The sequence below is a fragment of the Somniosus microcephalus genome, chromosome 5 (genome assembly GCF_052327205.1).
Source record: "Somniosus microcephalus isolate GS21.2 chromosome 5, FLI_Smic_1.0, whole genome shotgun sequence".
Lineage (NCBI taxonomy): Eukaryota > Metazoa > Chordata > Chondrichthyes > Squaliformes > Somniosidae > Somniosus > Somniosus microcephalus.
Window position 1 is genome coordinate 262,834,135 of NC_140991.1, and position 14,790 is coordinate 262,848,924.

At 44.1% G+C, this 14,790-nt stretch overlaps 1 protein-coding gene across 2 annotated transcripts in view; it reads left to right on the forward strand.

The window, feature by feature from the left end:
- Positions 1–2,694: 2,694 nt before the first annotated feature.
- The window catches only part of fam8a1b (family with sequence similarity 8 member A1b), a 49,377-nt gene continuing 37,281 nt past the window's right edge, over positions 2,695–14,790 (forward strand). Inside the window, exons 1-2 of one of the 2 annotated variants that reach the window (XM_085988898.1) lie at positions 2,695–3,257; positions 14,364–14,484. In XM_085988898.1, coding sequence (XP_085845024.1) covers positions 2,774–3,257; positions 14,364–14,484 — 605 coding nt within the window. In that variant the 5' untranslated portion in view covers positions 2,695–2,773. The remainder of the gene's footprint in view (positions 3,258–14,363; positions 14,485–14,790) is intronic. The other variant, XM_085988897.1, reaches the window with a different exon arrangement.

The following is a 14,790-nucleotide window of genomic DNA, read 5'->3' on the forward strand; positions in this document are numbered from 1 at the left end:
ATTTCCTCATTTCCATCTGATACAGCAAAGGTCAGATCTGTCAAATGTCAATCATTTAGGGATTAGGGATAGCATAAGATCCAAGGAGAGGACATAAAAATTGGCCAGAAAAAACAGTAAACCTGAGGATTGGGAGCAGTTTAGGATTCAGCAAAGGAGGACAAAGGGATTAATTAAGAGGGGGAAAATAGAATATGAGAGTAAGCTTTCAGGGAACATAAAAACTGACTGTAAAAGCTTCTATAGATATGTGAAGAGAAAAAGATTGGTGAAGTCAAGCGTAGGTCCCTTGCAGTCAGAATCAGGGGAATTTATAATGGGCAACAAAGAAATGGCAGACCAATTAAATACATATTTTGGTTCTGCCTTCACAAAGGAGGACACAAATAACCTCCCAGAGATGTCGGGGAACATAGGGTCTAATGAGAGGGAGGAACTGAATGAAATCAGTATTTGTAGGAAAATGGTGTTAGGGAAATTGATAGGATTGAAGGCTGATAAATCCCATGGGCTTAATAGTCTACATCCTAGGGTACTTAAGGAAGTGGCCCTAGAAATAGTAGATGCATTGCTGGTCATCTTCCAAAATTCTATAGATTCTGGAACAGTTCCCATGGATTGGAGGGTAGCTAATGTTACCCCACTATTCAAAAAAGGTGGTAGAGAGAAAACAGGGAATTATAGGCCGGTAAGCCTGACATCGGTAGGGGGGAATTATAAAAGATGTAATGGCAGAGCACTTGGAAAACAGTGACAAGATTGGACAAAGTCAACATGGATTTACAAAAGGTAAATCGTGCTTGACTAATCTACTGGAATTTTTTGAGGATGTAACTGGTAGAATAGATAAGGGAGAACCAGTGGATGTGCTGTATTTGGACTTTCAGAAGGCTTTCGATAAGGTCCCGCATAAGAGATTAGCGTGTAAAATTAAGGCACATGGGATTGGGGGCAAGGTACTGACTTGGATAGAGAACTGGTTGGCAGACAGGAAGCAAAGAGTTGGAATAAACGGGTCTTTTTCCGAGTGGCAAGCAGTGACTAGTGGGGTACCGCAGGGATCGGTCCTAGGACCCCAGTTATTCACAATATATATTAATGATCTAGACGAGGGAACTAGATGTAATATCTCCAAGTTTGCAGATGACACAAAGCTGGGTGGGCGTGTGTGCTGTGAGGAGGATGCTGAGAAACTCCAGTATGGTTTGGACAGGTTGGGTGATTGGGCAGATGCATGGCAGATGCTGTATAATGTGAATAAATGCGAGGTTATCCACCTTGGTGGCAAAAACAGGAAGGCAGATTATTATCTGAACGGCAATAGATTGGGAAAAGGGGAAGTGCAACGAGACCTGGGTGTCCTTGTGCACCAGTCGCTGAAGGTAAGCATGCCGGTACAACAGGCGGTTAAGAAGGCAAATGGTATGTTGGCCTTCGTAGCGAGAGGGTTCGAGTATTGGAACAAGGATGTCTTGCTGCAGTTGTACAGGGTCTTGGTGAGACCACACCTTGAGTATTGTGTGCAGTTTTGGTCGCCTTATCTGAGGAAGGATGTTCTTGCCATGGAAGGAGTGCAGCGAAGATTCACCAGGCTGATATCTGGGATGGCAGGAATGACGTATGAGGAGAGATTGGGTCGATTGGGCTTATACGCGCTGGAGTTTAGAAAAATGAGAGGGGATCTCCTTGAAACTTATAAAATTATAACAGGACTAGACAGACTAGATGCAGGAAGGATGTTCCCGATGGCGGGGGAGTCCAGAACGAGGGGTCACAGTCTAAGGATAAGGGGTAAGCCATTCAGGACAGAGATGAGGAGGAATTTCTTCACCGAGAGTGGTGAACCTATGGAATTATCTACCACAGAAGGCAGTTGAGGCCAATTCATTAAATATATTCAAGAAGGAGTTAGATATATTTCTTAAGGCTAAAGGGATCAAGGGATATGGGGAGAAGGCAGGGACAGGGTACTGAGTTTGGATGATCAGCCATGATCTCATTGAATGGCGGAGCAGGCTCGAGGGGCCGAATGGCCGACTCTTGCTCCTATCTTCTATGTTTCTATCAAGAGTGAAAAATCTCTAATACAACATGTAAGATACTGCGGATGTTGGAAATCTGAAACAAAAACAGAAAATGCTGGAAAAACTCAACAGGTCAGGCAGCATCCGTGGAGAGAGAGACAGAGTTAATGGTTCAGGTCGATGACCTTTTGTGTTCTGACGAAAGGTCATCGACCTGAAACGTTAACTCTGTTTCTATTATTATAATATATATAAATATGCTGTGGGGGGGGGTTATGTTCTGAAATATGTTGATTTAGTTGGGGAGAAATTAAGAGGGGAAACAAACACGTTTTCAACATCTAGGATTCCCCTCCCATTAGCAGCCTGGGCTGGATTCAGCAGAGCAGCCTATCACCAGCAAAAGTCCTTTGGACTGCGAGGCTGGCCCGTGCGCTCGCCACTCTGACACTTTGACAACCCAGCCCGAGTGAAACACGTCACCCAGAGACGGGCGCGTCTATTCTGGGCCCGTAGGGGTGACATTCTCATCTATGCCGATTTTTGGTTTATTTATCTTCAACTTTGAAGACCCTGTCCTTTCTAAACAACATTTTTAAAAAAAATGAAAACTGCAGTAAAACAGCTAGGTTTTTGAAATGCATTTGCTCGTTTGATTTATTTGTGTCCCCTCCCCGCCCCCCCTATCATACCGTTGCAGCGAAAGATTCTCCACACCCGGGCAACGTTCCAAACTCCGCACTCCAACAATGGCGGAGAGCGGCAGGGAAGCCAGGCACAGGGGCGGATCCTGCTCCCCTACCCACAGCCTGGCTGGGAAAAGCCGGGGAGCCCCCGGGACCGCCGGCGCTGGGGAATATTGTAGGAAAGTGCAGGAGTGGCTCTGGCAGTATTATAGCTACGCGCAATGGCAGAGCTGGATGATGATGATGATGGCCCCGCTCCCTCCCTATTACCCCTTGCCCACCGTTTCTACCGCAAACGCCGGCGGGGCGAGCTCAGCCAGGCAGAGCGAAGGAGCCGCCTCCGCCGCCGGAGGGGAGGCTGCGGTGCCCGGGGCCAACAATCTCTACAATCCCTTCTCGCTTTACGCTCCCTACTTCGGGGTTCCTGCTGCGGCGCAGACTCAAGATGAACACCCTCAGCAGCAACAGGTTGCAACTGCCTCGGCGAACGGCATCAGGCTGCCAGCCACTAATGCACAGCAACAGGCAGGGAACGTGCACCCGGGAGGTAAGACACGACTGGCGAGGTGTCTGTATGTAGTTTATTTAAAGTAAAAGAGGGGCGCAAAGTTCTAATTAGAAACATCTTGGCTCTGCATTTACCAGTACAAGCTTCACAAACAACATCCAAATAAGATTTGGAGAGTGACTGCAAACCGTAACATTGAATCAGCTGTTAAATGACACGCAGTACTATTTACACGCATTTCTTTTTCCATCAAAACACTTGCAGCAGTTTCGTTTATCGGTGGAGTATAATAATTTATATGATTACTTTAAATGCAGCTTTTGGTAAACGCTAAAGTTTTACAGAGATTTAGAACTATCAGGCATTGCAACGGTAAGCGCATAAGAAATAGGAGGAGTAGGCCAGTCGGCCCTTCGAGCCTGCTCCTAAGCTATCCTCTCACTTAAAATGCATCTCAAGTTTTAACCAATAGTGCCTATATACAGTAACAACCTCCTTATTTATGGACAACATATTGGTGGAAAGAGCACTGAATGCTAGTAATTCAAACAAAATCCTTGCGATGCTGTCATGCAATACTGAATCCATCCAGGAAATCAAATAAGCACACAATGGAGAATAGTGAATTTATAAGTGCCACTGAATGGTTGGTTGTCAGTGAATTAGAGCACACTTATCCAATCAAGGGCTTCAGCTAATGAACATAAATTGCTTGATATATGGTTCTTGAAATATATGGTGACCTCTGAACTCCCTGATTAGATTTTTCACTTGCATTTGACTGACAGCAGTCCAATATCTGCTGCAACTATCTCACCTCAACTGGATGAAAATGGCCATGCATATACATAAGTACTGTACCAACAATCAGGTAGCTGACAATGCAGCAATTTTGACTTCACCATTGGAAATTATAGTTTTGCTGTTAATGGCTTACACTGTGCCTTTTAGGAGTTATTAACATAATTTATTGGTAGTATAATGTGGAGCTCTTTGACACTTCTTCGACAGTATATCCTTGCAGCTAAAATAAGGAGAGCACTAAAGACAATGGACAGAAGTTACAGAAGGATATGGCCTGGTCTGCCCCTGCCTCAGCTCAGCTGTTGAAAACCTCATCCATGCCTTTGTTAGCTCCTAGACTTGACTATTCCAATGCACTCCTGGTTGGCCTCCCATGTTCTACCCTACATAAACTTGAGGTCATCCAAAACGTGGCTGGTCATGTCCTAACTCGCACCAACTTCTGTTCACCTGTCCTCCCTGTGCTCGCTGACCTATATTGGCTCCCGGTTAAGCAATGCCTCGATTTTAAAATTCCCATCCTTGTTTTCAAATTCCTCCATGGCCTCGCCTCTTCCTATCTCTGTAAACTCCTCCAGCCTCATAACCCCCCCAAGATATCTGCGCTCCTCTAATTCTAGCCTCTTGAACATCTCTGACTATAATCGCTGAACCATTGGTGGCTGTGCCTTCAGCCGCCAAAGCCCTAAGCTCTGGAATTCCCTCCCTAAACCTCTCCGCCTCTCTCCTTTTAAGACGCTCCTTAAAACCCTACCCCTCTGACCAAGCTTTTGGTCATCTGCCTTAAAATCTCCTTATGTGGCTTGGTGTCAAATTTTGTTTTATAACAGTCCTGTGAAGCGCCTTGGGACGTCTTACTACATTAAAGGCGCTATATAAATACAAGTTGCTGTTGTTTGGCTATTCAATTGGGCTGGCAAATGGCAAACTAAATCTAACATTAGTCAAAAAAGTATGACTTATAAGTATACAACGAATGAAATTTAATTAGCTTAGAAAGGGACATAGAAACAGAAGATAGGAGCAGGAGTAGGCCATTCGGCCCCTCGAGCTTGTTCCGCCATTTAATGAGATCATGGCTGATCATCCAAATTCAGTACCCTGTCCCTGCTTTCTCCCCATACCCTTTGATCCCTTTAGTCTTAAGAAATATATCTAACTCCTTCTTGAATATATTTAATGAATTGGCCTCCACTGCCTTCTGTGGTAGAGAATTCCACAGGTTCACCACTTTCTGGGTGAAGAAATTCCTCCTCATCTCAGTCCTAAATGGCTTACCCCTTACCCTTAGACTGTGACCACTCGTTCTGGACTCCCCCACCATCGGGAACATCCTTCCTGCATCTAGTCTGTCTAGTCCTGTTAGAATTTTATAAATTTCAATGAGATCCCCTCTCATTCTTCTAAACTCTAGCGAATATAAGCCCAATCGACCCAATATCTCTTCATACGTCATTCCTGCCATCCCAGGTATCAGTCTGGTGAATCTTCGCTGCACTCCCTCCATGGCAAGAACACCCTTCCTCAGATAAGGCGACCAAAACTGCACACAATACTCAAGGTGTGGTCTCACCAAGACCCTGTACAACTGCAGCAAGACATCCTTGCTCCTGTACTCGAATCCTCTCGCTATGAAGGCCAACACCATTTGCCGCCTTAACCGCCTGCTGCACCTGCATGCTTACCTTCAGCGACTGGTGCACAAGGACACCCAGGTCTCGTTGCACTTCCCCTTTTCCCAATCTATTGCCATTCAGATAATCTGCCTTCCTGTTTTTGCCACCAAAGTGGATAACCTCGCATTTATCCACATTATACTGCATCTGCCATGCATCTGCCCAATCACCCAACCTGTCCAAATCATGCTGGAGTTTCTCGGCATCCTCCTCACAGCACACACGCCCACCCAGCTTTGTGTCGTCTGCAAACTTGGAGATATTACATCTAGTTCCCTCGTCTAGATCATTAATATATATTGTGAATAACTGGGGTCCTAGCACTGATCCCTGCAGTACCCCACTAGTCACTGCCTGCCACTCAGAAAAAGACCTGTTTATTCCAACTCTTTGCTTCCTGTCTGCCAACCAGTTCTCTATCCAAGTCAGTACCTTACCCCCAATCCCATGTGCTTTAACGACCTGGTCGATTTCAATGTCTAGACAATGTGGCAAAGCACTTGTTAAATAAGAATACTGCACTATATAGCCAGAACAGCAAAGTACAAGTCTGCAGAGGTTATGCAGAGGTGTTAAAATGTACTGGTCAGCTGTTCCTTACACTACTGTATTCCCTTCTGCCACAACAGAATAGAATTTCATCCAGAACCACCATTTTGCAGCTGGCCATACAGCAGCTCCACGACCCCATTTATGAGCAGCTTGACTCCATTCCCCAGGTTACTACTGTAGCCGATGCCAAAGGTTTCCTGTCACATCTGTTGCTTCAGTTAATGTGGAGGTCGGGGGGTGGGGACTGCCTTACTTGGGGTGTCTAAAACAGATACGTTTTGGGGGAAAAACATGAATTAAAAGTAGTAATGTGTGCAGTGCATTTAAAAATGGTGAGGCTCCTTTTTAAAATTTGTTGATGCTGATACTTCTGGTTCTTGAAAATTGTGTACCTTTTTTATTTAAATGCCCGGGACGTTTCAGGGACTGGTGTTCAAAAGTGTGGACTTGGAGACTGTCTTTGGGCTGAAGATTCCAGTTCCCAGATCCTGTAGCTGTCTTGTCAGGGGTGGTGAAAGAGCAGTGAGCATTGTAGCTTTGCTAGACATCTGGGCTTTTGAATTTCTGATCAGTGTTTTAATCCATTTATTTTAGGCTTGGCGCACAAGGGTTACTGCTGGTGTTAAAATAACGGCAATCGAAAAATCTAGGCTCATTGCTCCAGACAGTATGCAAGGAATTGTTGTCCTTAATATCACCAATGTCTTTTGTGATATTTTGGTAAGAATTTATTTAAAGGAATGCTGCAGGGAACACAGGAAGAAATATTTGGGCCTCTGTTTATTTTTTGCCAAAAATTGTTTCCACTTACTTGTTCAAGTAGCTTTTCTGTTTTTTCCACTGTTTGCTGCCCATATTGTGAGCCGTGCCATCATATCCACTTCCTGTCCTGATTTTCTGCAAATATCATAGAATCTTACAGCACAGAAGGAGGCCATTCGTGCCTGTGGTGGATCTTTGAAAGAGCTATCCAACTAGTCCCACTCCCCTGCTCTTGCCCATTGCCCTGCAAATGTCTCCTTTTCAAGAATTTATCCAATTCCATTTTGAAAGTTACTGTTGAATCTGCTTCCACCACCCTTCCAGGCAAGGCATTCCAGATCATAGCAACTCGCTGCGTAAAAATAAAAATCTCCATCTCCCCTCTAGCCAATTATCTTAAATCTGTGTCCTCTGGTTTCTCCCTGTTTACTCTATTAAAACCCCGCATTATTTTGAACACCTCTATTAAATCGCCCTTAACCTTCTCTGCTCCAAGGCGAACAATCTCAGCTTCTCTAGTCTCTCCACGTACCAAGTCCCTCATCCCTGGTATCATCCTGGTAAATCTCCTCTGCACTCTCTTCACGGCCTTGACATCCTCCCTAAAGTGTGGTGCCCAGAATTGGACACAATACTCCAGCTGAGGCCTAACCAGAAATTTATAAAGGTTTGCCATAACTTCCTTGCTTTTGTACTCTATGCCTCTATTTATAATGCCAAGGATCCTATATGCTTTTTTAACAGTCTTACCAACTTCTCCTGCCACCTGCAAAGATTTGTGTATGTGAACCCCCAGGTCTCTCTGGTCTCTGCAGCCCTTTAAATTTGTACCATTTAGTTTACATTGCCTCTCATTCTTCCTACCAAAATGCAGCGTTATATTAGTGGAGCGTTCTGTAAAACCGAAAGAGCTACCTAGTATTAAGGAATTCTAAGTCCGCATAGTTTTGAGCAGTACTGAATCTTGTCAGAGCTGCCATTTTGATTTTTCAGGTCTAGTTGTACAGTCACTTTGACCGTGCTGCAGCCCATCTGTGTAAATACAAGGCGTCTGTACACTTGAAAGTGTCACATATGAAAAGTGTGTGCCACAGTTGCACCTGATTAGCTTGAGCATTGCATTCATAAAACAGCAGCAAATCAGAACTGAACAGGATAGGGCACCTACCAAAGAAAGAGTAGCTACTTAAACATTTTTTTTAAACAATTGAAAGAAAGGCATTCATTTCTCGGCTGGTTTCTTCTGACCTTCATAACCTGGACTTAGCAGCTGGCAATCTACAAATTTACTGGAACAACAGAAATGAGTCTCTACCTGGCCTCAGGATGTGCCTATTTACTGTGGTTAGACATTGCGGGCATCAAGGACAGGCTGGCTCAAACACCGCTCCACCATAACCGCAGGCAGCTTTCCTCAAGGCAGGCCATTTGCATCTATTAGGAAAAGACTATTGAGACATAAACACTGTCCATGATTATACAATACTACGTTGTGTGTCACATGGACTAAAGTACCTGTCATTCTAAAATATCATGGCCCAGAAATTCAGGTCGGGGGCTTCCCACGGGTGTAAGCCCCCGACCTGCACTTACCTTGCACACCGGCTGTTGAGCTGTGGGCCCGCGTGGAATTGCGATCCTGGGCCTGCTCCAGCTGCCGGCGCGCAGTGATTGCGTATCTCGGGGGCGCAGTTAGTTCGATGCGTCCCCTGGAATCACGTGGGTCATGGGGAGCCAATCAGAGCAGGGAATGCTCCATTCATAAGTCTGACAGGAAGACCTGTCAAAAGTTAGAAACACTACGGCCCCATAACATCACTAAATCTTCAAATAAATTTTTAAAAAACCATCACATTTTAAAAATAAATATAAATTACATGAAATAACTATTTTAAACAATAATTTAAATTTTTGAAAAAAATAATTTTAATTTCTTACGGGGCTAAAAATAAACTTTCCTTTAAAGTATTTAAAAATAATAAACCTGTGGAAAAAATGTTTTAATTTTAATTAATTCACCACTTACCTTGTAAAAAGCAGGCCTTACGCCTGCTTTTTAAATGTCTAACTTCTGGAGACTTACCCTCCCGGAGAAACCTGCAAAAAAAACCTAAGTTCGATGCGCACGCGCAGCCTCTCCCGCGCACGCGTTCGACCTCTGAACCCCTGCTTTCAGGGGAGCGGAAGTGCTGGTTTCCTGCGTGTCGTGTATTGATTGCGAGTTTAACACCAGTTAATACGGTAATGTAATGTGCGAGTTTAACACCAGTTAATACGGTAATGTAATGTGCATTGCATTATGGGAATTACCCAGAAAAGCTGCAGTCAGCCATTTTACCAATAAAGTAAAGATCACAGTTAGAAGCCTGTCTGCCTGACTCTGATTTAATTCGACATATCTACATGCTTGATTGAACGCATTAAAGCATAGATACAGCATTGGCGACGAGGATAACGAACAGGAATCATTTTAGATAAGTAGTTGCCCAAGTTTTAGTTAGCTAGGATGGAGAAGACCGGCATTCAAAATTTTGCATGTTTCGCCGAGCCAGCCACGTTGGGTCCAAGGTGGACGAGGTGGTTAATGTCTTTTGAGCTTTATGCCGACAGCAAAGGACTCATTATCGACGGTACTTCTACAGCTGCCACAAAGCAGAGGAGAAGAGCTCTACTTCTACACCTAGCAGGACCAGATGTCCAGGATATCTTTTCGACTACCGGACACAGGAGAGCCAGCAGACTACACAGCGGCGGTTAGTGCTTTGAATCACTACTTCATGCCCCAGGTCAACGCAGCATTTGCTAGACAGACTTTTCATAAGTTGTCCCAGAAGACAGGTGAGACTGTGCAACAATTTGCTACTCGCTTGCAGCAGGCTGCTAAAGACTGTGCTTTTGGGGGGGATGCGGATAATCAAATAAGAGACACTATCCTGAGTAGGTGCACGTCAGCTTATGTGCGGAGGAAATTGCTAGAGGAAGGGTATGATCTAACGCTCGCCTGCACGTTACAATTGGCCTCACAATGTGAAAATGTCGAGGAGCAGATGTCAGCCATGTCATGTACAGAGAAGGTGGAGACAGATACTGTTCGTCGTGTTACACAGAAAAGAGGGTATTATACGAAAAGCTCGACAGAGAAACCAAAAGGAAATGCCGATAGGAATGAAAGGAAATGTTACAGATGTGGACACACAGACCACATGGGCAGAGATCTGAAATGCCCAGCACGCGGACAAACGTGTCATAAGTGCAAGGGAAAGGATCATTTCTCCAAAGTATGCCGCACAAAGGGTACAAAGAAACACAGTGCGAACAATGTAGAGGAACAAAATAACTGTGCATTTGCTGTTACTGGAAATAACGTGACAGAGACTTACCTTTTGTGTGGGGGGAGTAAACCTGAGAATGTTAATTGATTCGGGTGCAACTAATAATGTGATAGATGAGAATACATGGGAAGGATTAAAGTCAGAACACATTAAGTGTCAGTCACATGTCCCTAAGACAGCGAGAAAGTTATTCTCTTATGTAGCCGACCACTGTCAGTTAAAGGTGTATTCACATGTGAGATTACAATGGGTAAGAGAACTGAGCAGGCAGAGTTCATTGTGGTTAAAGGCCATGGAGAGCCGTTGCTAGGAAGGGAGACAGCCATGAAACTAGGAGTTTTAAAAATAGGCGCAGATGTCTCAGCTGTGGTAGATGTAAGACAGCTACTAGAACAGCGGTATCCAAAGGTGTTCCAGGGAGTAGGAAGGCTGAACACAAAACAGATCAGTTTGTATATCGACCCACAAGTGAAGCCTGTGGCCCAGCCACTCAGGCGTACACCATTCAACTTAAAGGGGGCAGTAGAGGCCAAAATAAAACAATTGAGGGACATGGACATTATTGAACCTGTAACTGGTCCCACCCCATGGGTAAATCCTGTGGTTATTGTACCAAAAGCGGATAAGGATGTAAGGTTATGCCTAGACATGAGACGAGCAAACCTGGCAATAGTGAGGGAATGATATCCAATCCCCACCGTTGATGAGATACTCCAAGGTATGAACGGCTCGACGGTGTTTAGTAAGCTAGACCTGAAATGGGGTTATCACCAGCTAGAACTGACCCCTGAGTCACGAGAAATCACAACGTTTGCAGTACATAACGTCGTATACAGGTACAAGAGGCTGATATTCGGTGTATCTTCAGCTAGTGAGCAATATCAGCACGAGATAGCTAATGCCTTAGCTGGAATAGAGGGTGTTGAAAACATCTCGGACGACATTATCGTGCATGCACACGACCAGGAAACGCACGACAGACGCCTGCACACTGTCATGACCAGACTAATGGAAAGTGGACTGACACTAAACTCCGAGAAGTGCCAATTCAACATGGACCGATTGATTTTCATGGGAATCCTGTTGTCTGAAAAGGGCATCGGACCAACAGCAGAGAGAGTGCGAGCGGTGGCAGAAGCTCGGGAACCAGAGAATGCTACAGAGGTGAGGAGTTTCTTGGGACTCGTTGGGTACAGTAGCAGATTCATCCCGCAGTTTGCAACGCTATCAGAGCCACTGCGACGCCTGACGAGAAAAGACACACCATTTAAATTTGGATCACAACAGAGACAGTTGTCTGCATGTGCTTGACCTCACTGTTTCTCTCCTTTATCAACAAATTCTTGGATGTCAGTGGCCCTCCTTGCTGATTGTGCCACCCTCTGTAGAGTGGTTATCTCCATTTCTGAAAGATTAACAATGAGTGTGTCACTGTGGAATTGGACCGTGGACAGACAAATGGTGTGTTATTTGCAGCTCTGCAATGACTCCAGTCTGTAACTCTTGTTGAGAAAGGTCATGTGATATTGTTTATCTCCAATCTTAGGGTTGCAGCACTTCATTGCTTAATAATGTCCTCTTCTCTCCACTGGGTGTATATCCATACTATAACTTCATGGTCGGTGTGAAGGGCTTTCCTCTAAACCTGTGTAGCGTAAATCTGGAGTGGGGGCCTGACCTCCCTCCGGACTCCCTCTTCCTCTCACTCTCGGGTCAGGTTTTTTAATTTAGGCTGCATTGATACTATAATTGTAGCAGGGATGTAAAACAAAACCACATTGCACTGAAATAATTGTAGTGTAAATGCCAAACAAGTGATAATTGTTGATTTAAAAAGTTCATAGTAGAGTGGGTGTCCTATATGGAAGCTCAACCTTCATCACATTCCTATTGACACGCAGCCTGAACCCATTCTACAGATTATGTGACGGGCATGAGAGACTTCTTGCCACCTCTGTTGTTGGATTATTGGGTTCTGCAAAGCCTTTAACTGGTCTTTGTCTGAATATTGTAGTCCCCAAAGTAGGACCAGAGGAGATAAAGGGAATATTATATTTAGAATAGACATCAGCAGGAGCATCAGCACATGCATGGTAACACCATCACCTCCAAGTTCCCCTCCAAGTCAAAAACCATCCCAACTTGGACATGTTGACGTTCCTTCAGCGTCGCTGGGTCAAAATTCTGGAACTTCCTACCTAAGCATTCTGGGAACACCTTCACCACACTGACTGCAGCGGTTCAAGAAGGCGGCTCACCACCACCTTCTCGAGGGCAACTAGGGGTGGGCAATAAATGCTGGCCTTGCCAGCGCGGCCACATCCCATGAATGAATTTTTTTTTTTTTTAAACGTCTTTACTCAAAGGAGCGATAATTGTTTGGAGTAATCGATTACAGTTGGATGCTGTGAGAAAACCGATCTTTAACATTTATAATCAATGCAAGTCTGTATTCATACAGAATAGTGGACTTGACAAGCTAGTCTGCTACACAGAGAGTCCATGCTGTACACTATCAGAGAAACACAGCCAAAATATCTGTGACCGCAGCAGTGCCATAAGAGCTGTCGGTCCCAAACGCAGACCTCTGTTTGTGGCAGGAACATGAGAGTTGATGCAATTACACCTAATGAACCCTAAACGTCCAGACTCCGCAGTAAATGTTATAGAATCATTTTTCCAGTTCTGACGAAGGGTCCCAGACCTGAAATGTTAACTCTGTTTTTCTCTCCACGGATGCTGCCTGGCCTGCTGAGTATTTCCAGCATTTTCTGCTGTTGTATAATTATTACCTGCTGATCTCACCCAGACAGTGCTGTCACACGAACTCTTTCCCATTGTAATCAGAAGCTCATGTGGGGAGCTAATCATCACTCGCTGAACCAGGGTTGCTGGAACATTTAATGGACTATGTGGAACCTGGTGCCCGGCACTATTCCTCCAAGGCCTTCTGTGTCCCCAGAGGCTAGTAGAGTCCATGTCCACGTACACCTGTTCCAGTCCTCTACAGTTTGTTTTCAGCAGGCCATAAAAACATTAAAAAAGTCAGGAAGGTAGAGACCATTTGGCCCATCCATCTAGTACCCCCTAATTTTTTTATTACCGTATCCAACTGTATTTTATTATTCCAAACATTCATCACTCCTTTGAGTGAAGAAGTTTTCTCTGATGTCTGTTGTAAATTACATTTTCCCTTATTTCCTCTGGTCCTAGTTTCATAGCTTATTTTGAAGTAATAATCTGGATGCACCTTATCTATTACTTAATATATTTCGATAAGGTCCTTTAACCACCTTTTTGAGAACATAAAACTCAAGTTTCATTAATGTTTCCTTATAGATCAGCCCATTTACACTTGGGATCAGTTTTGTTGCTTTTTTCTGTTTAAAAGTGCTCCTTTTTATTTAGAAGTCTTCATAGAGCTCATCATTGAATATCCTTTTTGTCTTGCCTCTAGCATAGGCTCATCACACTCTAAATGTCATGGTTCAGAGTGTTGTATTTTATTACAGATGCAAAAGTATTTCTTCAAAAAAAGAGAAAATGTGTTCATTTCATGTTGGGTTCTTCTGACCTGGAGCCAGAAATTTACATGCAGCTGTAATTGAGCTCTGGAGTTAACAAGCAGTTACAGTGACCTGGATTCACCGAGATAGACCACTTCCCCATGGGGAGTACTTGAGCAACGGCTGTATAGGGAAAGTCTGTGTTAAACACACCTCCACATTAGCAGCTAAACATCGATAGTCCAGACTACTTGTGAGCATTGGTAGGGCACGTGTATTTATTTGTGAGAGTGAGGTTCTCCCCTTTTTATAAAGTTAGCAGTATATCTCCTCCCTGTCTATGTAGGTGACTCATTGTTGTGGGGTGGTGGATGGGGGGAGACTGTCACTCATTCAAGGGGCAGCATTCGTGGTCCAGTGGGAGTAATTTTTTCTTGCATATTTTTAAATGATGTGTAGACTTTGTTTCTTCAAATCAAAACTATTACAAAATGAAATGTCTTATTTCTAAAGGGCGTGAGTATACAATCCCCTCCCTGATGCAACGATTCCTTGCAGAGATGGTGGATTTCCTGATCCTATTCCTGCTAAAAGCTGTAGTGGTGCTGACTGTAATGCACATCTGTGGAATCAAGTAAGTAATGGGACTTTTACATAAATTAAGGCACAGTTTCATTGTGCAGTTTTTGTATGTACATAGTTTGTTAAAACACAGCAAGTCATAATGGGAAGGCTATCCAGCGATTGAGTTGCCGCTAATAAATGTAAACTGACAATCAATCAAGCAACATACAATTGGCAGTGGTTAATAATGCGACTTGTATTGGAGTTGCCTCAAACTTCTGGTACAGTGGGCACCATAAGATGATGTTTTGGTGTCAAAGTTCTGATTCCACACGGAAACAAATTGCTTCTCCAGCTGTTGTGTGTACCTGTTCAG